Source organism: Cynocephalus volans, chromosome 4 (assembly GCF_027409185.1).
Source record: "Cynocephalus volans isolate mCynVol1 chromosome 4, mCynVol1.pri, whole genome shotgun sequence".
NCBI lineage: Eukaryota > Metazoa > Chordata > Mammalia > Dermoptera > Cynocephalidae > Cynocephalus > Cynocephalus volans.
This window is the reverse complement of record NC_084463.1, coordinates 89,658,226-89,685,641: the sequence shown is the minus strand read 5'-3', so window position 1 is coordinate 89,685,641 and position 27,416 is coordinate 89,658,226. Positions and strand designations below refer to the sequence as shown.

Sequence of the window (27,416 nt, the reverse complement as noted above, 5' to 3'; positions counted from 1 at the left end):
GGTGGTCGTGTGGTAGTGAACTCCCACAGTTTTTGTTTGGCTGAGAAATATACTATTTGCCCTTCATTTCAGAATGATAGCCTTGTGGGGTAGAGTATTCTTGGCTGGCAATCTCTGTCTTTAATATTTTAAATATATCATCCCATTCCTTTCTGGCTTTTAGGGTTTGTGATGAAAATTCTGATGTTAGTCTGATTGGGGCTCCCTTATAGGTGATTTAACGCTTCTCTTTTGCAGATTTTAAAATTCTCTTTCTTTGAGTTTTGCCAATTTGACTATAACATGTCTTGGAGAAGACCTTTTTGGGTTGAATGCGTTTGGGATCTTTGAGCTTCTTGAATCTGAAGGTATGTGTCCAGCACCACAGGGTGCGTGGTCTCTGCAGATCTTCCACTTGTCCAGCTGGGCACCCCCAATCCGCATGCACTCGGCTGGACTGGGGATGGAATCGGGCAGCAGCAGCAAGGCCTACCTGTTGGGCTATGCATCAGCACTGCAGGGCACATGGTCTCTGTGGATCTCGTGCTTCTCCGTCTGGACGCCTTCCTGATCTGCGCGCACTCGGCCGGGCTGGGGATCTTGGATGGATTTTTTAAATGCTTCAGATTTCAGATTTCACTGAGAACAAAAGAGATCTGAAAGGAGAGTTTCAGATTTTCACTTTGGTCTCAAAGATCAGAGTCTCATGTCCCAAATCTTGAATCTCTTATCTATACTGTACAAGAAAAGCAAGGTTAACTGAGAAAATTTCCTAAACTGAAATTTTAACAGCTACTTAAATTATAGGATATTGACATTTAGTGAAAGTGAGTTCTAAAGACATAAAAATCTGAGTTACACTTATTTGTAATTTTTCCTTTTTTTTTTTTTTCTTCTTCACTTTTCCTTAAATTTCACGCTTCATATGCTGAAATGGAACTTGTAAAGTCAAGGCTCTTGATTTCTTCAGTGTCCATGTCTACACAACACCCCATTCTTCTGATAATGAACCATCTTCCCCGGGGCACAGGGTGGGCACTTTACCCAGGCTGTGCAAATCACAAGATCTTACTCCATCCACTCCTGGCCACAGTGAGGGGGACACAAGCCTGGCCACTCTTCCCCAGAGATCTCTCAAGGTGAACCTAAGAAGGAAAAGTGCTTTACCTGAGAGGTTGAGATGGTGGAGCTGCCTAAGGCCTAAGTCCCACTCCCTGAGGAAGAAGACAACATCTGAATTCCCGCTTCCAGCCTGCAAGCCTCCAAAGTAATCTAGATTCCTGCAGTGCTTCAATTCAGTGGGCTAACCCAGTCTCTTTCTAATAAATTCCCTTTTTTGGCTTATTTCCAGTTGGGTTTCTGGGAATAAAATCACTAGGGGGGAAAAAGCCATAAAACATGCAGTTCAAGGAAATGCATTCAGTTTAATAAAATATGCTTTGAAGTTTTAGCAGGGTCTTTGCTTAAAAGTCACACATATTGGCTTAAAAGCCTGTGGCTTGAGTTTGCTGAAGAATTCAGATGGCCTACATTTTATAATGCATGAAGTTCACCCTTAGCCTTTATAGCCAGATAAGATTAAATTTACTGTTTATTTTCTTTTAAAGAAAGAAATGTGGTGTGAAATCCCTATAGACTTCCTGAGGCCAGTTGGGAGTGCTCTGGACAGATGCAAGGAAGGTAAGTGATTCTATTGTCTACTCTGGTGTTTTGAAGGTGAGGGACCTGGAGATGAGAGGAGGCAGGCAGTCCTGGTTAGGTGAGGGGATACCAGAACCAATCTCATTACTGCTCTAGAATCAGCTGGATGCTGGAAGGTGGTTGAACAGGTAATTGATAGGAGGGCTGAGAAAGCAGCTTGTGCCATGAGGTGGCACAAGCCAGAACTGGGTTTGCACTTCTGCTACTATGTTCCAGGCTGACCTTGGAGGTGTGCCTCCACTTAGTTCATCTTGCCCTTCCAGAAGACAGGGCAGGAAGAGAGACTACAGCTACACTGAACACTGTCCTAAAAGACCTAGGGAGACAATGGAAAGGGCATTGTTTTCGATGATTTATTAGATGCCTGTTGTAAGATTCTATGCTTGCCTATCACCCAGGCTTGTTTTGAGAAAGGCAAGCTAGTTGGGTCCAGTGGGGGAGTAATGTTTCATATGCTGAAATTACCCCAAAAAGTCTCCATGGGAAACCTTTTAAGAATAAATGCTAACCTATCTTTCAAATTTTTCAACTATCTTTTTAAAAAAATTTTTATTTTATTTTGTCAATGTACAATGTGGTTGATTATCGTGGCACATTACCAAAACCTCCCTCCCTCTTGCCTCTCCCCCCTCCCTCCCAACAATGTCCTTTCTGTTCACTTGTCATATCAACTTTAAGGAATTGTAATTGTTGTGTTCTTCTTCCCCCGACCCCCAACTATCTTTTTTTAATGTAAATCATTTTTTTTGGCAGCTGGTTGATACAGGGATTGAACCTGGACCCTGGTGTTATCAATCAACTACTTTTTAAAAAAATAAAAATGGTACTCAACAACATAGACAAAGCTACCCACTCAGAGGAAATAATGCCCAGAGTTGCAGTAAAGACTCTAGAGAAATATTAACCCAGCAGAAGTTCATTAGCCTTGTTAGAGAATTTAGACTTTAGGATCTCTAATATAAAGCATTTCATTTAAAATAAGAATTCAGGCTAATTTTCCAATATGATTTAAATCATATGATAATTTACTCTGACTAAGGGTTTTTACAAAACACTTTATGAAAATTACACATACATAGGAAGAACAGAAAAATTGAAGAATTTACATTCTAATTAAAACTTTGTTGCAAAGCGTGTCTGTGACTACTCTTATGCTGCTTTTATATAGTAAAGTCATAAGGAAAACAATCATATATGCAAGTTTTTTTGTTAGTTTTGTTTTTTACATACTCTATTATAAAAGCAGGCTTGAGACCTGTTTTAGGATAGAACCAAGCCAAAACAAGCCAAGAACTGACTTCCACTTACAGCCAGTGGATGGCGCCAAAGTATATTTGAGACTTTTTTGTTTTAACACTTTGGAAAAGGGAAAGCAGTTTCTGAAGGTAGAAACGTGCGCAGTAAATTCAGTGTCATTGCCCTAACATGGAATTCCATATTTTATTAAAGATTACAGAGTATATAGCTTCCTTATGGTTAAATTCTTTATTATCACTGGTGTTCTTCCTTCCTCCGCTCCACCAGTAGTATCTTTCTGTTTTTTTTCCACAACCTACATATTCACAAATCCTGCAAGGGTTTTAGATAATCAAGTAGCAGGCCCTTTTCACGGTGGCACAAGATTGTGATGTAAAATATATGATGGCAAACTAGAACATTCAGCGTGTTAACAATATCCCACATTTTAGGACAGCTTTTTTCTTTGAAGCAGCAGCAATGTTCAATTTTCCTAGCTTGCTCAAATATCTTCTTTAATATTGGAGTCACAAATAAGTTACAAATTTTGTCATTATTTAATATTCCTTGGGCCTTGTAATCGAAGATGCAGCACATGCAGATTGACTTAAACATGCTGTGTAGTATTTGCTAGTGGCAATAGATAGAAAGTGAGGATCTTTGTCCATGTAGTCAAATTTTCAGGATCAGATTCGGCCTGTTTAGTAGCTTTCAGTGGAGAAGCCAGTGGACTTTGGGCTCATTTGGCAATCTTGGCAATCACAAGCATTCTGAGAGGCAGCGTTGCTTCAATCCAAGTGTTGGGGGAATTTACCATCTTCTCCCAGAGAGCAACTTCTTCTGATGTAGAGTCCATCCAATCCACGTGAGTCCCATAGCTTTTACCTAAAAAAAAAAAAAAAAATTTGTATTTAGGAAGGAACAGCTCATGGGGAAAAACAATAGGTCATTCCTTAGTTATAATCACCAGTGGAAGGCAGCTAGGAAAGAGTTTTAAAATCACCAGAAAGCAGATCTAGGACTCGATACAAGGAAGAACTGTTTAATCATCTGAGCAACTCCATTATTGGGATCACTTCCAAAATTCCCAGAGTAATGATTTCTCTTCACATTAATGTGAAAGCTAACAATTCATCAGGGGCATAGGGGAGGAATGGGTTGATTGGGTTGGGAGGATTCTGTATTGGATTGGAGGTGACACTAGATGGTCTCTAATGAAGCATGGTGAAGACTTTAGTGTCTAACAGACTCAACTTCAAATCTTGACTCTGTCACTTAGTAGTTCTGTTACCTAATTTCTTGGAATACCAGTTCCTTCGGGGAAAACATTAGTGACTACCTCATAGAATTACTGTGGGATTAAATGAAATAATACAAATAAATCATTTAATACAGTGACTAGTACTCCATAAGTGTTATTTACTACTATTATTCAAAGCACAAATTTAGCCTTGAAGGACCATAAATGTTTTTTGGGGAGAGAGTAATGATGAAGGCTTTTCTGTTCCCCCCCGCCCAACATATGCACAATACTTTAAGCTCTATAGGAACAGACACTGCACCCCGTTAATCCTCATATCTAGAGCCGCTGGCACACAGTCTGAAATTTCTTCACTCATTCATTTCATTATATTTAACTGAGACAGGATATCTGTTTTCATCAGGAAGAAGCAAAACAAATTCTTCTAGTGTCTCCAGAAGAATTTGACTCATGGAGAATTAAAAATATAAAAAAAAGTTACCTGTTCCAAAGCCAATCCGAAGACCTCCCAAAAACTGGTTGGTTAATTTGTAATGGTCCCAGACAGTGAGCTCTACACAGGCTTCCATCAGATCTTCGGGCCTGAACCCATCATAAACCATGGTGTGGTTGAAGACAGGATTGGTGGTTTTCCCTACAGCTCTCGTCTTCTGGCGACTTTTCCTACTTGTATCTGGAAGGATGGTACTACAAAAAGAGGCATTATTGTAACAGCATTTTAGTAAGATAGTGGATATTTATACTTTCAATACAATTCAGCACAGCTACTAAAGACTGGCAATGGAGAAAAGAGGAGTGTGAAGAGGAGGTGGGGTGTCATGCTGCAAAGATTCTGGACGTAGAGTCAGCCAGACTTGATTTGAATCCTGACTGTGCTACTTATTGGCTGTGCATTCTAGGAGAAGTTACTTAACCTCTCAGACACTTGCTTCTTCATCTATAAAATGGAAATGGTGATGTTCACTTTGTAAGATTTATATTAGAATTAAATAACATATGCAAAACACTATGTTCAGTGCCTGAATCTAGTACATACTTAATATGGTAGCAATTGCTTGAGGATTCCTATAAAATTTGGAAGTATGGCCTATTCCTGATTATCTGTGTAAGCCTAAGGAATTAGTATAATACAGAATTGAAAAAGAAGACAAACCTCTCTAATTTGCTAAATTTGACTTTGGAATAAATTATATGATATTTTTTCAGAATCATTTATGTTTCATTTATAATAATAATTGAATGAACTTTACCCTCCTATACCTCTTTTAAAGGCAAGAAGGTCTGAGAGTGGTCTCAGAATGGGAGAATAACCTGAGCTGAAAAATCTTGCCAGCTGACATCTATGAAGAATATGTACAGGGAAAAATCATAAATAATGTCATAGTACTTTAATATATGTCACATATATTTAAATAGCTACAACTGGTCTTCTGGTAGTATCTATATAGGTAAAATTAGAGGGAGCTAGGAGAGCATACTAATATCTGTCTAGTTATATTTACTAGATGCTACTTACTTTATGTAAGGATACTTCAAAAAATTCATGGAAAGATTTGTATTATCTTTTAATTTTGCCTGGCCAGTTGGCTCAGTTGATTAGAGCACAACTTTGTAATACCAAGGTCAAGGGTTTAGATCCCCACACTGGCCAGCTGTCAAAAAAAAAAAAGATCTTTTAATTCTATTTTTCCACAAACTTTTTGAAGTACCCTTGTATGTATAACAGAGAAAAAAGTTTGTCATTTAAAAACCCAAACCGTGTTAAGCTCTTATGGCTAACCCTTAGTAAGGGTTTGTTTGGTAAGTAATTTTTCAAATATCTGCAGTCTGATGCAAAGACCTTTTGCAAATAGGCCACAAAACAGGTGGGACAAAGGAGAGGAGGAATGCTCCCTGCTCCACAAAGGATCCAAGGGGTGTGACATCCCACTATTAAAAATTTGATAGACCCTTTTGTACTGATTATTGCCCTCACCAATAGATGTACCCCCTAGAAGACTTTACATATCTAAGTATGAGGTCTCTAGTTTCATTTGTATATATATGACTTCTTAGCTTTATGATTTTAAGATTAACAGGGAGTTCTTATTACAGATTCCTCTCATACATGTCTCCATTGTCCCAAGTAAATTAATTTAAACTATGAATGATGAGTTTCAGCTTCACAGATATGGATAACTAAAATCAACCAGCAAAGGCCAGGCTATAGTAGAACTGAGAAAGGTAGAATCATCAATGCTGTTACCATTTAACAAAAGAATTTAGATGGTTTCCCCTTAGCAATGGTAAATCAAGGCATTCCTTCACCCAGATGTGTACTTCTCCAGTTGTAGGAGGCTTTTTACCTGTAATAGAAAAAAAAGAAAAGAAAAACATTTTACTACTATTTCTATCTCGGCAATACTGCATCCAAAGATGTCAGCCTAAAATTGGTTTGGCACAGGGATACAGGTACCAGCTAGTGCTAGATGGTATTATCCTAGTTAGTTAACTCTATATGTTCTTAACTATATCTTTCATAATCTGGCTGTCCTAAGCTCAGATAGCCCTATAAAAAAATTCATATTGATTTCAAGTACAGAATATTACATCCCTCTTTTTGGATTTTGCTTGGCTCGGCAAGATCAGATATCAGGGATGTGAATCATCCATTTATAGTTATATTCAAAACATCTCAATGAAATGCATACACTTTCAAATATTGATACAAATATCAGTTGGTGCTGGTAGAAGCCATTTTAAACATATTTGAGTATAAAATAACTAAAACAGGTACTGGCTAAGGTATAGCCACTCCTCTTGTTAAAACTGGTTACAGATTTTATAAGGTTATTGTATAAACACTCATAATAGTTAATGTCATGGATAGGAAATTACTAAGAAGTTGGCTTAGTCTGAAGTTGATGTCTAGACTGAGTGCACAGGAACAAAGGGACATGGCCAGATTATTCTGAATGGGTTAAGGCCACTCAGTCAACCAAACAGTATTTGATGAGCATCTACTATGTGCTCATTCTTTCAACTAGGAATGTCCTTAGATCTACAAGGAATAAAAGAAATAATCTATGCCCTTGGGCAATGTTTACAGTTAAGCTAAAGAGAGTATTTCAAATAGAAACTATAAAAATGTAGAGTGAAATGTCAAGTTATTACTCTGGTGTTCTAGAAGATGATATGATCAGTGAGAGCTAATATAGTCAGAAAAAGCTTTATGGAGGAGATGGGACTTCATCTAAGACTTGTATAGGCTGAGAAAAAAGGAAGCCATTCCAGGGAAGAAAAACTACACAAGAAAAGAAGACCTGAGGCCCAAATGTCAAAGATGCAATTAGTAGTCTTGAGGAAAAAGCTTTATCTCCTAATGAGGTCCTGAGAGTGAAGGACCAATGAGCTCTAATTACTTAGAGACTTCCTATGAATTGTTCTAATTCCCTGTGAAAAAGGACATTAAATTCCATTCTTATCACAACACTATCAATAGGTCCAAATTCTGAACACAGTAAAGACCATTCACATTGTGCAGATACAAACTTTTTGGAGAGTGAAGTGAAAGTTAAAACAAGGACTGTAAACTGGACTGAAAAAATGAGAATTTTCTCATAGAAACAGAAAGTAGAATGGTGATTACCAGAAGCTGGGGGGAGGGGAAAGGAGAGTTATTGTTTAATGGGTATAGAGTTTCAGATTTGTAAGATGAAAAAATTCTGGTTATCTGTTTCACAACAATGTGAATATACTCAACACTATTAAGCTGTACATTTAAAAATGATTACGATGGTAAATTTTATGTTGTGTCTTTTACCACAATAAAAATATAAGAATTTTCTAGTTTACAACTGTGAACTGACTCATTTGGTTTATATAATTACTGGCTTAATAAGTTTGCTTATATTTCACCTTTGAAAATACAATAGAACCCAAATAAATCCTTGGAAAGGGAAGGTATAAGGAAAGAGAACGAATCTGGATAGAAAACCATTACATACCAGGGATTGGCTCTGGGACATACTGCAGAGCTAGCTTCATTTCACCTCTGTTTTCTACTTCAAGGGCAACTGGTGCTGTCTGAAAAATGAAGGAATGTCAGCAGGTGTGAGACACAGACTTTTTATCCTGTTTGTTGGTACTCTGTTACAGGAAAGTATCTATCCCATTTCTGGGACTGTATATCACTCACGAGTGCCCTGGAATAAAATTTACCTCTGCATCAGAGCTAGATTGTTGCTTTTATGTCTGAGAAAGCTATGATAAGTATCTTAGAAAACCTTGCAGGGTACCCAGAAAACATTTCAAACCCTTTTGTCTCAAAGATGGTGGAGAAATTAGCATGGCTTTCTTGGAGATAGGAGAGGTATCCTGGGATGCTTTAATTTTTATCAAAAAACATACATTTTGTTAGTCATTCAATCAGCATACATAACAATTTATTTGTGTTCCCTCTCTTTGAAGGAGTATGAGAAATAGTGTGGGAAGGTGGGTGGCTGGGGGATGCCAAAAATTACATTTTCAAAGCTGCCTTAACCTTATTATTTTAGACCAAATGCAAAGAAGACTGTCAGAATAAGAAAGACTGGACAATAATTTTAAAATGTGTATCTGTTATTTTCAACTATAAGAGAGATGGTTTTACTTTCAAATTCTGGTTCCTTAGAGCTTTATTTCTAAAACATGGGTATGCATCAGAAATGTAATGGGAGCTAGTTAAAAATGAGATGCTTTTGACATCTTCTGAAGAATTCAGATCCAGCATGTTTTGGGTAGGAATAGAAATAAGTTCTTCAAGTGATTTTGATGTAACATTTGGGAACCATTTCTTTAGTGGAACTATTTTATTGTGTAGATACAAAATAATGGTTTGTATTGATTGTTTATATTTATTACTTCCAGCTATGATGGACTAGCTTGGACCACACCAACCCTCACACTGAGAACAACAGTAACAAAAGAGCAAGATTTAAAAAATTGATTTAAAGGTGCTAAAGAATTATTAAGACAGAACTCAAGTGGACAAGATCTTGTAAGCCTGACATTCTTCTCTGCTTTTAACTTTGAGGCATTAACTGATTTTTAAGTAGTGCCAAACTGAAAGCATAAAAAGCCTAGCAGAAAGAAACTGACAAGCTGAGCAGGGCTTTTAGCAGTCTCATGGGGCTGGAGAGACAAAAATTGGAGTCCATGGCCTGCCGAGGAGGAATAACACTAGAAAAAAGCCCTTGACCAGTGGTTCTCAAAGTATGATCCCTAGGTCAGCAGCATCAGTATTGCCTGGGACCTGTTAAAAATGCACATTCTTGGGCCTACATCTTAGTTAATCAGAAACCTTGGGAATAGGGTCCAAAATTTGTGTTTTAACATCAGGTGAATTAGATGCATGCTAAAATTTGAGAACTACTTCCCTAGGCTTTTGACTGGAACCCATTAAGGGCCATAGCCTAGGAGTAGGGGCAAACAAAAACTATACCACACCACATGAAAACCGAACCTGAGCTTCAAATCAGTTCATTCCCAGACTAGATTAAAATGGTCTGTCCTTAGTCAGAAGCAAAAGTAAAACCTTTCAAATTACCCCTAGAATTTTTTCATACACAATGTCCTACATGTGATAAAAAATGAACAGGCATGCCAAGACAAAGGACCAAGTGACAAAACAGATTTTTTAAAAAGTAGATAACAGAGACTCACAAATGTTTAAGATACTGGAATTTTCAAATACATACTTTAAATAACTTTGGTTGCTATATTTACAAAGATAAAGTTAAGATAGAGAATTTTAGGAGAGAAATGGAATCAAAACAGAGTCAAATGAAAATCTGAATCTGAAAAATTTTTATATTGTAGATGACTTTAAACTATAGATGGTTTTAACAGCAGATTAGACACAGCAGATAAAATTACTGAACAGAAAGATGCCAGCAAAATATAGCTTAAAGCACAGAGAAAAAATAATATAAAATATAGAAAAGAGCATAAGATATATATGGGACAGAGTGAAAAGGTATAACATACAAGTAATTGGAAGTTCCAGAAGGAGAGGAGAAAAATAATGGGGCAAAAGCAATATTTGAAAAAATACTTGCTGAGAAATTTTCAAAGATGATGAAAGACACCAAGACACAGATTCCAGATGCTCAGTGACCCTAAAATGGGATAAATAGCAAAACAAAAAACAAAAAAAAACCCCTACACTTAGGTCATTATAGTAAAACTTATAAAAATCAAAAACAAAGAAAAAAATTCCAAAATCTGAGAAAGACAAAAAAAAAAAAAAAAAAAATCACCTTCACAGGAGCAAAAATAAGATTAATAGCTGACTTTGCAACAGAAATGACAAAGTCAAAATGCAATGGAATGACATCTTCAAAGTGCTGACAGAAATAACTGCCAACCTAACCAAGCAAAAATATTCCTCAAAGATTAAGGTGAAAAAGATGTTGTTATACAATGAAAATCTGAAAGTATCCATTGCCTGTAGATATTCTCTAAAAGTAAAACCAAAGGGAAGTCTTTAAGCAGAAAAAATAACTCCACATAGAGATCCAGGAAGGATCTCTATAAAGAGTAGTAGAAAGATAAATATGTGGTTATATCTAAATGAATAGACTGTATAACAAAATAATAATAATGTCTTATGGGACTTAAAATATATGTATAATTTAAATATGATGGAAAATAGCACAAAAAATGTGAGAACCAGTCAATGCAGTTAAAATGTTCTTGGTCCCTTTCATTGTCATGGAAATAGTAAAAGTCCTAATTTATATTAGAAACCTTTAATTCAAGGATGCATATTGTAATGTCTACAGTAACCAATAAAAAAAAGAAAAAAAACTATAACTGACATATTAATAGAGAGAAAAATGGAGTAATAGAATAACTGATAATCCCAAAGGAGGAAATTATGGAAATAATGAGAAAAAAAGGACAAATATTAAGATATTAGATTTGAACCCAAATGTCAATAATTGCATTAAGTGAAAATGGGCTAAATAGTCCAATTAAAAGACAAATATTTTCAGACTAGAAAAAAAATCAAAACTATTGCTTATAAGAAACATATTTTAACTACAAGAATTTAGAAATGTAGCTCAGTTGGTTAGAGCATGGTGTTGTAACACCAAGGTCAAGGGTTCAGATCCCCAAACTGGTCAGCTGCTAAAAAAAAAAAAAATTAGAAATGCTGAAAAATCAATGGGTAAAAACAAATTTCTAACCAAAAGGAAGCTGACAGAGCTATACTAATACAAAGTAGACTTTAAGGCAGGAAGCATTACTAGAGATAAAAAGGAAAATTATAAAATGGTCAATTCATCAGGAAAATATAACAATTCTGAATGTGTACATACTTAACAAGACAATCTCAAAATTTCTTTCCAAGTGACACATGGAACATTCATCAAAATTTGACCATATAGTAGGCTAAAAGTAAGTCTCATATTTCAAAAGGTTGAATTATTTAAATGACCTTCCTGAAGTCCCTGAAACATTTGGGTTAAATGATTTAAACATTCTCCCTGTGATCTTTTTTACCCTTTCTTCACTGAATGTACAGCTAAATAAGTCCAACCCTAGTTTAAAATAATCCCAAACTGCAGTTCAGCACTCTGAGGTAGATGCAATTAAGCTTTTTCCTGCACTCATGCCCCCAACCAACCAACCAACCGAAAAACTCTGAACTTACCTTCCGCTTCAGAGGGTACCACCTCAATTGTTTATTCTGTTTGTTGTCCCAGTCCCATGTTTCCAGATCAAGTTCTACCTCTCCTAGGAAACTATTGCGCTTAAATGTATCCCGATGCCAAACGGACAGGTTCAGCTTCTGTGTCTTTAAGATTTGCTTTTCAATTTTATACTGCAGTTCAAAGAAAATCAAAATGATGAATAACATTACTTTATGCCAAAGTTATGTCACAGAGATGAAGAAAAGTCATCTGTGTAGACCAGATTTTCTCATCTGTTAGGTTTCACATCTCAAAAATATTGCAAAGTCATCCTATTCTAAGTGTCTTGTTTCAAAGAACTAAAATCCATCTTTCACAAAAGCTGATTTTCTTCTCCCCTCTGGAAAAGCAAACTGTGGTTCAAATATCATAGCTGGTAATAGTTCTCTAAAAACAAAAGCCAATTATTCAACTTTTGCTGAATGTTTTTAGACTGGATATCAATCAAATTCAGTCTAAAAGTAAAAATCAAGTTTAATCCAATTCTCTATTTTCTACCTAAGAACAGGATTTTGTTTTGGGGGGGGGGGGTTAGACTACTTTTTCAGAGCAGTTTTAGGTTAAAAGAAAACTTGAACAGAAAGAAGACAGTTCCCACATACCATCTGCCCCCATATACACACACCTCCCCTACCAGCAACATCCCACAGGGATAAGGTCTATTTTAGGAAAAGATAAAGATGTTTTTTTCCTGCTTCATATGGTCAAGTAGAAAAGATTTGGCATCTTAACAGTTTTTCATCTCAAATGTAGTCACTCTTTGATTATATATAATCATGGAAGGGATAATAGTGCTTCTAATCTAAAAATAATCTCGATTTGGCTTTATGATCTACTACTTGAATGTCTATTTTGGTTGTAGCAGACTGCCTTTCTCTGAGTTTACCATTTAAATTAGCTGGCTTTTCCTGAGTATAGGGTTGAAATAGCTGACCCAGAAATAGCTGGGGTACTGGGATATATCATGGTCAAACAGTAATTAAAAACTTGCTTCAGAAAATCCACAGGTGGCTGATTCAGCCATGGATGACTAAGAGTTGATTTAACTGCTTCTTCTTTTCCCAGAGGATAATCAGATACTTAGAGTTTTCAGAAACAGGGAATGGACAACATTTCTTATATTTTTAGTTTTAAATGATCCGTTAGTCACGACTAAGCATGATGCAGTTGGCTGGGGGTGTGGGGGTCATCTGTCCATCCATCTATCCTTCCAATAAACATTTTTTTGGGTACTTATCCTAGACACTGTACTACAAGTCAACATTTTTAAACGTTTAATGTGTGCTAATCACTTCACACATATTAACTCTTTTAATGTTCACTACTATTGAGGTAGGTATGTAAGTACTAATATCTCCCTTTTGCATATCTGAAAACTATCATCATCCCCATTTCAAAGATCTCTGGTGCAGATATATTAAGTCTTTTGCCCAAAGGCACACAATTTGTAAACAAGATTTAGTTAGTCCCTGCCCTCAAGGAACTTAAAATTTAGTGGCAAGGTAGACAATTGAACCACTAGTTAAAGTGCTAAGTGTTAACATAGTCTATTATAGAGCAAGGTTATTGAGGCAGCAGACAGAAGGGGAACTTAGGAGTTAAGAACCATCTCTCATAGGAACAAGCATTTAAAACTGTATAGGAGGTAGTTAGGGAAAGAATGTGGGGAAGAATATTCCAGCTTGAAGGAACAGAAAGCCCCAGCAGTACAAGAAAATGTACTTCCTCCAGAGTACAGAAAGGAATACAGGGTGACTGGAACAAAGACTGAATGGGGAAAGTTGAGGCGGAGTTCAGGTTGTGAAGGGACTAGTGTGCATGTTAAGAAGAATGTACTTGACTCGGAGAGTAATGGGAGTAAAAGGTTTTAAGAAGAGAAATAATATGATCAGAATTGTGTTTTTAGGAGATCTTTCTGGGCTGGCCAGTTAGTTCAGTTGGTGAGAGCATGATGTTATAACACCCAGGTCAAGGGTTCAGATCCCAATATGGCCAGCAACCCCCCATGCCCGCAAAGATGATCTTTCTGGTTGCGACTAGCAACTTTATCAGCTGTGTATCCTTGAGCAAATAAGTTTCTCTCTCTAAGCTTCATTTGCCTCATCTGTGATATGCAGATAATGATACCTACCTGGAAGGGTATGTATGGGGAGCGAGTGAGATAATGTGTATAACACCTAAGGTATGTCTCATACAAAGCAGATTCTAAGAAAATTTTTATTCCTTTCCTTCTTCCCTTTTGGTGACTGACTACCTGTAGAGATATACTACCTAAGAAGACATGGTTATTTAAATGCACAGGTCATCATTTAGGATTTTCCTTTATAGATATTTCATAGATACCCGCAGGATCTCGTTATACACAGGATTCAAGGTTTTCTTCGCTATGAGTGTTTTCTTCTTGCCCATTTTGCCTTTGTCTGGTAACAAATAGGTCTTTACATATCTAAAAAAGAGAATTGAACAGACAAGAAGGTCAGAGAAGATAAGTGATGTTTCCACCTCTACTTTTAAAAATGTATTGAAAACTGACAGCAGAAATAATTATTTCACGACACTGAGAAAAGCAGTAAGTAATAAATATTCCCACTAACACCTTCATCTTAAATTTTTAAAGGAAGTTTTGTGGAATTGATTGTTTAATATTGTTTTGAAGATTTTTAAAGGAAATTTCCTGAGTTCCTTTTTCCTTTGGCCCTACCTAATTAATATGTGTGTGTGTTGGGGGTGGAAGTGGGGAGGGGGGTGTAAAAAACAGACCTCTAACATAGTGCTTTATATTGAAGATTTATTCAGAAAAGGCTTTGGTGCTTGGAGTATTTTTTTAAATGCTTTCGTTACTGTCTTCTGAAAAAATTAATAGTACACATCTAATCAAGCCATTTTCAATGTAAAAAAAAAAAGATATTGATCTCAGTTATTTTTATAAAAAGAATAAAAGAAAAAAGGATTGGGCTTGTCCAGAAAAATGAGAACAAGACTTCTGCATAGGGATAAGTAAGGAATCCCATTCAACTTTTACAAATAAACTGAATGTTGGGAAAATAGAATAATTTAATCAAGCCCCCTTGCCTTGGGTCCGGTTGGGGGTGGTGCAGCACATTCTTTGTAAACAAGTTGTGTGTGGATAGAGTTAGTGTGCATGCACGGTGCCTCGACATGGCTGGTGTTGACTGCTTCAGGCAGCCGCTGTGCACAACCATGCTCTTGAACCTACAGCTCCAAGGACCTTTTGGCTGATTACCTAGCTCATAGACTGTGTGTGAGGAGTCTGGGGACCCAGCCTGGCATGTGAAGGGTTTGTGACCCAGTCTGGACAACAGGCTTGAGGGGTCTGTGAGCTCCAGACCCAGCTCTAGCTCGACAATTGGCCCAGTCGAGGAGATAAAAGAGAGCTATGCTGAAATTTCAGCAAACCTGTGATTTAAAAGACGAATTAGTAATTCCCCCTAAAGTTCTTCCATAAGATATAATTTAAATATGGAAACTACCTCATTCTAGAACCTCAACTATGTTTACACAATTGAACATTATGATGTGTACTCCACATGTTCCTAATTTTGAAAAAAGTTTGAGAATGTGGTGGAAAGATACTGGGGTTCAAGCCCTCATTGCTCTTTTGCTGCTATCTGAATTTATGTATATGGGTTACTTATCTTCTCTGGCTCTTGCTTCCTTATCTATAAACTGAAGGAAGTGGACAAGGTGACCTCAAAGGTCCATTCCAAGTTGAAGCATTTTATTCTTCTCTATGATTTTTATAACTTAGTTAAGTTTGGCATGTGAATTTATAAAGTAAATAAAACAACATTTGCCTCCAACTTTTCGAACATTCCTTTTAACACAGTCACACAGATACCCTCTCTTTGATTACTCTCTTTCTTTCACAGTTCCTACAGTTGGAGAACTAAGAGAAAGTAGGTGACTCCAAAATGTACTTACGGGTCTGAACGCTGTTTTTTAACATCTGCTGCTGCTAAGTCCTTACACTGGGCCACAAAAACATGCAGCTCCTTCAGTGATTCCACATAATCAATTGCAAACTGAATATTTCCTTTAACTTCCAGATTGCCGAAGTCTCCACTATAAACACTCATCACACTGCCACTCACCTGAAAGCACCAGAAACACACAGTGTTTGTCTCTATCTCATTCTTGAACCCAGCACAAGGATCATGGATATAATCCTTGCCTGGCATTATTTCTCTAGCTTGCATATAAAAGCAGTTAATATAATACAGCACAAAGACAGATCAACACAGACAACATGACATGATATACATGACTAGTGTTTTTTTAAAAAAGCCTCTAAAAGACATAGATGAAAAGTCAACTGCAAGATGCTGGCTTATTTCAAAACAGGGTGATTTTAAGCTAGGCGGCATTCAAAGTTCCACTTTTAGGCAGGCTTAGTATTTAAAATGCTAAAGAAAAAGGATGTGAGAAACCCCAGGCACAGAAATCAAAATGACACATTGCTCGATCAAATTTCCAAGGCACTAAAAAGGAATTTTACCATGTTACTCATCTGCTGAATCTAGGAAAGTGCTTACTGAGCCATGCCCTTTTAGAGGTCAGGAAGGGTAGAAAATGGATGATTGATGAAGGAGATTTAAAGCCTTCCCAAGGGTATGCATTAGATTATTATCAGCAGAAACTCAATTTAAATAGATTCTAAAAAAGGTTTCAGAAATGCAAGGCTTATAGAAATTTAAGCACAGCCTTACCATTTGTTTAGCATGCCTGATGAGACATATGTTTGTGTATGTACATCGGAGAAATATTTGAGTAAGTGTACGTGGATATATTTACATATATATATATCCACAAACATACTACACGCACACACAACTGCCTCACTTTATGCAGGAAGTTCTACGTAAAGTCAAATTCTCTTAAATCAAATCTGAGCAGCTACACTTGGGGAGCTTTCTTTTAAAAACCTCTTCTGAATCCTTCTGTGAGACAAAGAATCACTTCTCCTATTCTTTTACATGAATCAGTATATTTATTCATCAGGCTTACTAAAAGAGAGGTACAATTCTATGCTTGCTAACAGTATATAAATCATACCTGATATTCTGATGTAAGCAGATTTTATAATAGTTACCCTGTTTGTTGCATGGAAAAAGTTAGTGGTTCATATTGTTGACAATTCAGATTTATTTCTGAAGTACTTACATCAAAAAAAAAAGTACACAAACATTTATTTATAATGGATATGAACCCTTTTTTGTTTAAAAAAAAAAAAAGGAAGATTTAGCTAACCAGAAGCTAATTATGGATTAGAGAAAATGCTTGTGCCCTTGAAGTCTGAGAACTACAACTGGAGGCCGTTTTACAATGAGCAGGAGCATGGCAGAAGGAGATTCAGAGAAGCAGAGAGATATTAACACGGAGCCTTTGTTTACATACAGAAGACAAGGACGTCATGCCAGAGGAGCTGCTAAGATTGGTTAAAGAGCTCGGGCTCTTCTTATGTCTGCTGAGCTGGTAACTGCTTTCTGATGTTGTATCTGTTTCTCTGTCATCACTCTACAAAACATCATATAATATGCACAGGATTTAAATTCAGAATGAGTAAAGGTCAGAATCTCTGTTTAGGCAAAGATGATATCTTGGTATTCCACTGATTTATGACATTTCCCAAGGTCAATGGATGCTAATGCTAATTGCCAGGGAATGGGATTCAGGATGGAGTGGGTGGTCTGCACTGGACCTACCTCACCTAGGTAGGAGGGCAGTGCTTAGCTACTGAAATAACAAAGTGATTTTTTCAGCTACAAGGTGGCCCCAAGGTGCTACAGAAGACAGCACGATTGTGAGCTTTCTTGTTACTGTTTTAATATTATATATTTATGTTGCCTGGAGAATTTAATTGAAATATACATGAGAAATTAACTTCACCCAGACGTTAAAAAGTCTAAGATCTGTCAAAACATAAAATGTCATGCTTAATTTCTCTCATTATGAACATAACCTTAACTTCCCTAAAATCAAATCTTGTACTTAAGACACTATTAAAACTAGGGAAAAAAAAATACTATTCTGATGTTTCAACTAAAGTTTATATGCATTTTTTTTTAATTTAAACAATCCCTTATGTATTTCTATACTGCTATTGTGCTTATCCTTTTCTTGCTATAGGGAAGTATATTAAATTATACATTTTATTCACATTAGATTTTAACATATTTCTAAAAAAAAAAAAAAATAGCTATAAGATACTTATTTTGAATATGCTCCAGGAAATATTTACCTGGGACAAGAGAGAAAAGTGGCAATAACAAATTTTACTATATTTAGATCTAAAGTTTGTTGAATAGTAGCTTAAAAAATTCATGATCCAGAATGGTCTCCTTTTGGGGTTAGGTAGCTTATGGAGCAGATCAGTGGCTCCTGAAGTTAGGGGAACACCCAGAGGAGTAGTTAGTTCATGCCAACATATTCTAGGACCATGCAATTATGCATCAGTATAATGTATGCCAATTCTAATGCAGATTAATAAAGGCGTTAAAGAAAAACAAAATTAGTAACTTGCATGGATGAGAAAAAATACTTTCTCAAGGATTAAAGAAAAATCCATACCTTTTAAATGTCTGTTGTCATTCTCTCTCCCACATGCTTACAGTCCATTTCCCTCTATTGAAGTACATACTATATGTTCTACCTAGTATATCAGATCAAAATGGGGGATCCTATCTTGTTGACCTGGAACAGTGTTTTTCACATAGTTGGCACTCAACAGATATGACTGATGCTAAGTCTCAAATGGACAGTGGACAAAGGAGCAAGGCCTGATTTCATCTCTACTTCCTTTAATATCCAGTTTGAATCCACATATACCATGTGAAATGATACAGCTTAATTGGGGTATCTCTAATACACAAACTCAAATGATTTGAATTCTCCAGTGCGGAGTTAAGAGACAGCAGGTTAAAACCGAAGGGAGGAGAAATTAAAAACCAGGAACTGATATTGTTTCTCAAATTATTACATCGTTCATTCATATGAACACCCAAGACCAAAGCAGATTTATAAAGGTATAAAAACACAGAAACTCCATGGGGTTCCTACCATTGGCACCCACCTAATGATTTAGTTCCAAATGATCTTTGCAAAGGAAACTATAATGTAGGCCCTTAAACATATGCAAGGGCTGAATATTTGCAGATATAGTTCATCTAAGGCCCAAGAATGGATAGAAGGGTGTCCAGGACAATGGGGAGGAACGTAATTTATGTGTTGCCCAGAACTTTCCTCACATTCGTCTACTAAGCAAATGCTTGGGGATGAAGCCTTTTATTTCACCATCAGAGATTGTACCAAAACCACAAATAGAAGCAGCTAACATTTACTGGATACTTACTATGTGACAAGCACCGTGCTATGTGTTTTCCCTGTATTATCCACTGATTCTCCACAACTGAATGTGGTAGGTGCTGTGAAACCAGATTCAGGGAAGCTAAAGAATTTGTCCATGATCACACAGAAAATTAGTATCACAGCCAGGACTGGGAATGTCTGACTCCAAAACTCAGGCTCTTAACTACTGACTGCAAGAACACGGGATCTTAATTAAATCAAAGGACCTACGATAAAGTCCTAGAAGTACTTTTTAGTAGCTGTTGGATTTGGGGAAAGTTACTGAACTCTTCTTCTCAAAACGGTTCAGTAACTTTTATTCTTTTACAAAATGGAGAAAATAGTACCTATCATGTATAGTTAGTAAGAGTTGGATATCCAGAATGAATATTAACTGCCCGGCATATATTAGGTACTCAGTGAATAGTATATAATAGTCATGTTTTTCCTTAAGACAATATGGTATACTTGAGACAGCATGGCAGTTGGATCTGGGCTCCAGTGCTGATTCAATTCTTTCTAACCATGTGAGGTTACTTCATTTCTCTTAGTCTCAGTTTGCTCACCTGTAATATCTAGGGATAATGATGGTGCCTACCTCTCAGGGTTGTTAAGAGGGTTAAGTGAGATAATATATACAAAGTGCCTGGCACCCAGTAGATACTCCTTAAAGTTTGCTGTGTCACTGTTACTTTATTATTTTAACAAATGCTTTCAAGCTAGTCATGCTACCTAGAGTAAGCTTTCACAAATCAACTCTACTCTAAATTACAAAGGAGTAGTTTATCCATGTCAACATATTTCTGCCTGGATTTCTTATTTTGTACCTACTTTGAAACAAAAGTCACATTCCCAAATCTATGCAATTTGACTTCACTGACCAAAACCAGTTACTGTTTGAGTGAAGTGAGATGCAGTTTGCCTCATTCCAGGATCAACACCACCACCTCTACTGACTTGGAAGGCAAGGATCAATCCTGCTGACCTCTTTAGTCTCTGCCACAGCGGAATAAAAACTCACAAACCTTGGCATAGCAAATCCACCTGTCTGGCTCCGTTTTTATCAAGGTACAAAAGACAAACTTGCCTCATCTTGGAGAAATGCTGGAACAGACTTGCTCATCCTTTTGAGTTTGTCGGGGTGGGAAAACTGATTATCAGGTTGTGAAGGCACTGTGGAAACTAAACAGCAGCATTTCCATTTCAAAATTATTCTTAGAATTGTCAAACAACATTAGGCATAAGTTGAAAACACACTTTTCTCTCCTCTATGAACAGACACATTTTTGTAAAAAGGTCACATGCACAGGATCATGAGGTAAGTAACATGCAGTTTTTATACATTATATAGAGAAAGAACTAGCAAGGAGTTGAACCAAATAAAGAATAAAAATTAATTTAAAAAATACTAGTTTTTACTGAAATGGAACTAGACTTGAATTATATTAAAGAATACTGTATGTCAATTGGTTTTAACTTATTGGTTCACATCAGAGCTTTGAACCATGAGATCTATAATTTACTGGTTCATCTCCTCAAGATACATATATCACAAACATGCTGCAGGCTGAAAAACTATTTCATCTGGACAGTAAGGATCTTTGCACACAACTTGATAAAAGTATCCTGGCTACTGAGGGTCTAAGAGCGGGTTTGTCTACTTAATGATCATGGGGATTACTTTTCTGATAGTGTTTATCACTCAAAATTATGGAAGAGTATAATTAAAAATTTACTATTTTTTGAAAATAGAAATTATTTAGATACCTGTTAACTCAGAAAATTTTCAATATCCCAAGGCCAATTTTGAATGGTTCAAGTTAGGATAATCTAAGAATTTAATATAATTAATTCTTATGAAATCATATTTAATAACATATGCCTTATTATCCTATTAAATATGCCTTTTTTTTCTGATATAGTAAATATATGTGTAGAAGGCACAATTTCAGGATAAATTCTAATCCTAATTTGCATATCTCAATTTTGAAAACTATTTTCTTCTTTAAGTATCACAATGTCAAGCTTTTCTTATGGTGAACCTCAGCTCTTACAATGAATGAGTTAATATTTTTCAAGGCACTTAGAACACTGCCAGGCACACAGTAGGCTCTATGTAAGTATTTTCTAAATAAACATATATTATCTGATATTGAATATTTATAGTGTGAAAATGATACAAACATATTGGATTGGCTTTATCATTAAAAGAGATATTAGGAAAATAAAACGTCAAATTATATTTGTATATATAACTCAAAAGACTCAAAATCAGTCCTAACCATTAGCTAAATTCATCTTTAGTTAAAAGAAACCTAACAAAGGAAAAGTGAAAATTGAGCTACAAATACAAAATATATGCTTGTTCACATAGCAGTTCTCATCAGCCTTAGGCTCACAAAAGTTCATTGTACATCAAAATACATTTATGGTGTCTCACTAGAACACCTACTCTCACTAAACAATTGTGTGTGTGCGTGCAGCGCATGTGTGTACGTACTGTGTAGTGGGGTGTTATATTGGTAGCAGTGTAAGACTAGGTCCCGTAGTATTGCCCAATGAGAATGCAAAAATCTTTTTGTTATAACATTGCTATCTATTATTTTCAAAGTAGATTTGTTGGACCAAATTCCATTTACCCACTACTCAAATGTAGTGAATTTTACATTTTTGGCTTTCGTTATTTATGTTTTGATCCTGTATTTGATTTTGTCTTGTGGTAATAATATACTCTTTACTAGTGAAAGGGCACTGAGAGTTTTTTTGAAAATATCACTAAGAAGGGAAAAATTAATTTACTCAGAGATCAGTAAATGATTAGCCTGTTTGCCTTGACCAATAACTAAGCCAATTAAGAGATCATGGATGAAGATAAAGATACATAAGCATATATGTCTATGTATGTTTTGCTTTCACTCCTCAGGTTAAACGTTGAACAAAACACAGCAAGATAAAGTAAGATGCACCAAGGTAAATATATACCAGCTCAAAAACAACTCGAAAAGCCTCTTTACCCAACACTCCTTAAGGACAGAAGTCTTGTTTCCTCTGCAGCAGCCAGACTGAGAGCACATACTCACAAGGGCCAGAGCCTGGACTGTCTTCTTTCCTAGGCAGTTCTTAAGAATTTGTCAAGTCATGTGCCAAAGCTCAGCACCTTCACTGCTGTCAGGAGAATCTCATGAGCAAAATTTCATATTTCATACTAGATGTTACTGACTTCTAGCATCAGCACATTGTTTATCTAATGGCTCCTTTATTTAGCTTCCTTCCTCATTAAGGCCTTTTAGCACATCCAAAGACTGTTGGAAAATTGTTATTAAAAATATTGTGGACTCCTCAACCAGCCAGCTGCTCCCCCAGGAAAAAAAAAAAAAAAGGAAAAATATTGTGGACCTGAGGGCAGGCATAGGTATTATCATTTTCCTGTCTTCTGTGCCCAGGTTGATAAAACTGACTGAAACGGGGCAGCTAAGTCAAACATACATATCTGCATACTTTGCTAGCCCCATAGCACGTTTTTAATGGATTATTTGTCCTTAAGACAGTAGTCATAGCTAAGTAGAGTTATCTTAAGATTTAATAGAAAAGAGTAAACAAACATTATCTTTGCTTGGTGGTGGACATTAATTAGTCACCACAAGTACACATTTATTTTTTAGATCCAGATGTTCACTTGCTTTATACATTGAATACATACTATTTGAGTCCAGTTTTAAACCTCAAAGTTTAAACTCTGGACGTAATAAAATTTGCATTTATAGTTACCTATAGAGGCACATACAACCATTCTACATACTGTCAAAATACAGTTCTTTCTTAGATCCAGATAAGTTATAAATTGCTTCACGTCTACAGTCTCGTCTAGAAGGCACAAGAGATCCTATTCTTAAGACTATACTGCAACTTAAAAGCCAAATGAAATTAGAAGGTGCCAATTTGATTTTAAGCAAAGACTCAAAGAGCAGAGAGACTGACAAAAGTACAATAACACTCAGCAATAACATGTATATATATTAAAATATATAGCTCTCAGTGGAACCACAAATTATTCTTTCAACACAAACAGTAGTAAAATATTTTTAATAAAACCCTTAACAGAATGAAATAGTTTTGCAAGCTGCAGGAGTTTAGTACCCATAATAAGTGCTGCATTATTAATGGGGTTAGTTATTTCAGTATATTTAACACCACATAGCGTGGAACATTTAGGCATTAGTAAAAAAAGATCCTACTACTCACTTCCTGGTACGCATTCATTTGTATCTGGTTCCTGATCTGCTTTTTGATCTACTCAGAAGAGCAACACTGAGAATAAATACCATTTTACCAGAAGGATTAAAGAAACATGAAAGTAAAGCTCAAATGTCAGTTTCACAACTGAGACTGCACAATACATCTGACAGGTTTTCTGCTTGCTTTCACCCATTCCCCAGTATAACTCTTCATTAGCCTCTTTGAGGTCAGCTAAAAATCTAAGATCCAGCATAGGAGATATGTAGCATCTTTTCTTTAATTCACGAAACCACAGTATGAAAAATGAAAAGGATCCCTGGAGTAAGAGTAATGAAGCTGAGATTCTATTCCAGCCCTGCAGCTAACAGACTAGCTACCGGATCATAAGAAAAGCTCAGAGAAATTAGGTGACTTTTCTATCTGCAAAATGAAGATAAAAATCCCTGTCCCACCTACTTGAATGAGATTGTTGTACATACAAAATTTGAGAAAGACAAAAACTATTACATAAAAGTAAGGAATGACCTTAGAGGAGCTCTATTGCTGCATTTTATATGGGAAAGCTCAGGGAGAATACCTTTTTATGATTACAGTAAAGGCAATTTAGCAAAAAATTTAACAAATATAAATTTGCATAAATTCTGAACTATAAAAATCAGACTCATTTCCATCCCTCCTCCCACCAAGGCACTATTACCCTGTTCATTTTATAACAGAACCAAGTAATATCTAATCCATTGACAAGCTTCAAGATTTTCTGGCTCCTTAACATTCAGAATCAATTAATTTCACCCTCAGTCTATATTTAGTTATTTAGGGACCCTTTCCTTTGAACTTAAGGCTTTATCACACGTGCCCAGAGAGATGTAAATGCTGAGACTTGAGATTCAAACACAGGAGTAACTTATCCCAGGAACCCACTTCACTCTTTCTGCCTTCACAAGGAGTTCTGCAAGTCAGAGTAGCAAAAATCAGCTCATACCCACAGAAATACAATTTCCTATTTATAGAAACCCTTGCTTCCCAAGGGTCTCTGATGAGATCCTCACAATAGTATCACCAGCAGAAGCCTTAAGAATACAAACAGTATTAAATGCACCAAGTAAGAACCATTTTATGATAACATAGGCACTATTCACCACATAGTTGTAAATGACGTTCTTCTATTTATCCAACAGCTGCGTCCCAGTGACTGCCCAAATCACCCCAGAACTTAACACACAGACAGACATGCAAATACATAAAGATATTTACCATCTTCAGCACTACGTACTAATTCTTCTGGCAGATTATTTACTTTTGCTTGATCTGTTCAGGAGAAATTAACAAATGGTTAACATGGCTGACCCTTGGAGAGAAAAGAACAATGAGATTGTCCCTGGAAGCCCCCGGAGTTGGAAGCAATTAGTCAAGATGCAGTGAGGGGTGCAACCAAGATGTCTTCCCCCAAATACTTTCTCTTTAGATTAGCTACTTGAGCCAGTGCCACAGCCGGAGCTCCCATTTCAGTCCCGATGCAGCTCACATCAGCACACTGCTGCACACTGACTCCCAAGGGTTAGAGGGTTAGCTCAGAGCAAGCGATCGCCTGGCAGCAGGAGAAAGCATGGGGCTGCAACAGCCTCTCTATTCTTCTGAAAAGGGTAAGATGCTAGCCATGACTAACACCTTCCCAAACCCATGGTCATTAACAAATATTTGTGTGTGTGCATCATCGTTTGCATATGCCTCTGGGAGGCTTGCTTGGGAAGTCAACTGAAGAGATCTAACTGGGGACCAGCTGCTAAGTGGAATCTTGGCAGGCTACTGTGAGAGTGGGTATCGGTATTTGGAAGGGAGCGTGCAGGAATACCCGTCAGCTGATGGTGATTTTTTTTTTTAACCCTATACATTCCTGAGTAGTTTAAGGCTGCACCATGGAAATAGCCTCATGCTTTACACGCAAGAGGTTTGCTAAACCGGACAATTGTTGTCGAGTGTTTTTCTTCCTCAGGGCCCAACCCCAACATAAGGAAGAACAATCAGTGCTGCCCAACAAAAGATTGGACTCGCCTTCTCTGGAAGCATTCAGGCGGATGTGGGGGCTGGCCACCTGTTGAAAAGGCTTTAGAGGGAATTTCTGCATTGAGGGGAGGTTGAAATGGGTGACCTTCAAGGTCCCTTCCAATCCTCAGACTCCAAGATCCTTGAAAGGGTTAGGACTAGGACTGCATTCCAAATCAGAAATACTGTCTTTAGAGCTCTGGGAATTCCTGAATTTTAGGAATTGGTTGATAAAGTGGCTTTCTTTTTTCTTTTCCTTTTTAACCTCTGACTTTTTAGTATCAAATTGAGATGCATAAAAAATATCCTAAACATGACAATGGTCAATTATCAATTATATGAGTTTGGCAGGGGTTAACTTTCACTTAATTTTTCTCATGCAAGGGGATGCATCTTAGCTTAAAAACAGTAAAAACAAAACCCCTAGAAGTCATGGTTTCTAAGTCCGTTTGTCTGACCCAAAGTCTCAATATACATTGTTTTCTGTTAATACTCAAGAAATTCTTCACCAATTAAAGAAGCCACCAGTGAGGAATGGTGCCCCTAAAGTGTTGCACGTAAGGTAGCCTTTGGGCTTATAGTTCCAGTATCCAAAAGAAATGTGTGAACAGAAAAGAAGAGATAAAAAAGAAAGGAACGTCCTTGAAGCCAGGGACTAATTAAACTCCAACATATCATGTGAAATTCTTCAGACAGCCAACGGTGTCATACATAACATGTCCATTTCATTAATGCTCTTGACAGTAGTCTTTTAATTTTGAGTTCAAGGTCTGCTATGTGATACTAAGCAAGTTATTTTACCTCTCTGAGCTTCATTTTCCTCATCTGTAAAATGGGGATAACAACAATTCATCTCTCACAGGGTTGTTTGTGCTGGCTAAATGAGATAATATATGTAAAGCTCTTAACCAAGTTTTGGCATATGATACTCAATAAATGTTAGCTATTGCTAGTAGTTCCACTGGTACTACTAGTTACCACAATCTGTTAAAACTCGTTGTACTTGAATAAACACTCAAACTAGCATTCTTTGATTTAGGGAAACCTAGTGTTCTAGTAACCAAACCTCGTGCTTAATTTTAAAAGCAAAGTTCCAGCCACTTTAGGGCAAGCCTCTTCAGCGCACTTGGGAAAGGTTATTCTCATCTGTTAACCCCCATTCGGGGTTTCAGTGCACAACAGCAGGCAGTGAGGCCACAGAAGAGCACATAAGCATTTTAAAGCTTAGACAGGACATAAACAGTGGGGCAAACTTTATTCTCACTTGATGAATCTGATGAAATGTCTTCTAGACTTTTGGAAGGCATTTGCCTAGCAGCACTCCTTTCCAAAGTTTTCAAAACAGGACTGAGTTCTTCTGAACCTGTCATAAGACAAAACTGATGAACACTGCACAATACACACACACAAAAAAAACCCTCTTAATAACCAATGGATATTGAAATGTAGGTTGAAAAGAGACATTTATGCCATAAGCCTCCTTTCTTTTACACTAAGAAGCACTTACTTCACAGAAGAAAATAAAATTTCTCCATTATTAATATACCCTTTAAAAAATAGTTTTTCTGGTCAAGAAATATTTGCAAACATAAACCATATAGAAACAAGATTAACACATTAATAGAAATATGATCTCTTAGTTGTTTACACCTCTATTTTAGGCAAATGATTTCTTCTATGCCAAATGTCAAATCTTCCTACTTAACATTCTTGCTTTTGAAAACAGCCACAAAATTATTTTAGGAGCATTAAAAAAATTAGCTGAAAACTATGGAAGACAGAATTCAGATGTTTAACATCTGTGTATAATTGGGTACGAAGACGGGTAGGTTCTCCAGATTAATGGATGTTGGCTTTCTGGGGTTCATGATCTAGTA

At 36.6% G+C, this 27,416-nt stretch overlaps 1 protein-coding gene across 29 annotated transcripts in view; it reads right to left on the bottom strand.

The window, feature by feature from the left end:
- Positions 1-3,079: 3,079 nt before the first annotated feature.
- SYTL2 (synaptotagmin like 2) overlaps positions 3,080-27,416 on the bottom strand; it is a 60,918-nt gene continuing 36,581 nt past the window's right edge. For 6 of the 29 annotated variants that reach the window (XM_063092414.1, XM_063092419.1, XM_063092423.1 and 3 more), the window contains 12 exons: positions 26,804-26,902; positions 24,751-24,804; positions 23,503-23,550; positions 20,348-20,442; positions 17,311-17,430; positions 15,838-16,007; positions 14,239-14,341; positions 11,856-12,026; positions 8,164-8,242; positions 6,423-6,522; positions 4,659-4,864; positions 3,080-3,801 (listed from right to left, as the gene is read on the bottom strand). In XM_063092414.1, the coding sequence (XP_062948484.1) occupies positions 3,656-3,801; positions 4,659-4,864; positions 6,423-6,522; positions 8,164-8,242; positions 11,856-12,026; positions 14,239-14,341; positions 15,838-16,007; positions 17,311-17,430; positions 20,348-20,442; positions 23,503-23,550; positions 24,751-24,804; positions 26,804-26,902 (1,391 nt within the window). In that variant the 3' untranslated portion in view covers positions 3,080-3,655. Of the gene's footprint in view, positions 3,802-4,658; positions 4,865-6,422; positions 6,523-8,163; positions 8,243-11,855; positions 12,027-14,238; positions 14,342-15,837; positions 16,008-17,310; positions 17,431-20,347; positions 20,443-23,502; positions 23,551-24,750; positions 24,805-24,954; positions 25,001-26,803; positions 26,903-27,416 lie in introns of those variants that run through there. The other 23 variants (XM_063092416.1, XM_063092426.1, XM_063092415.1 and 20 more) reach the window with 10 other exon arrangements.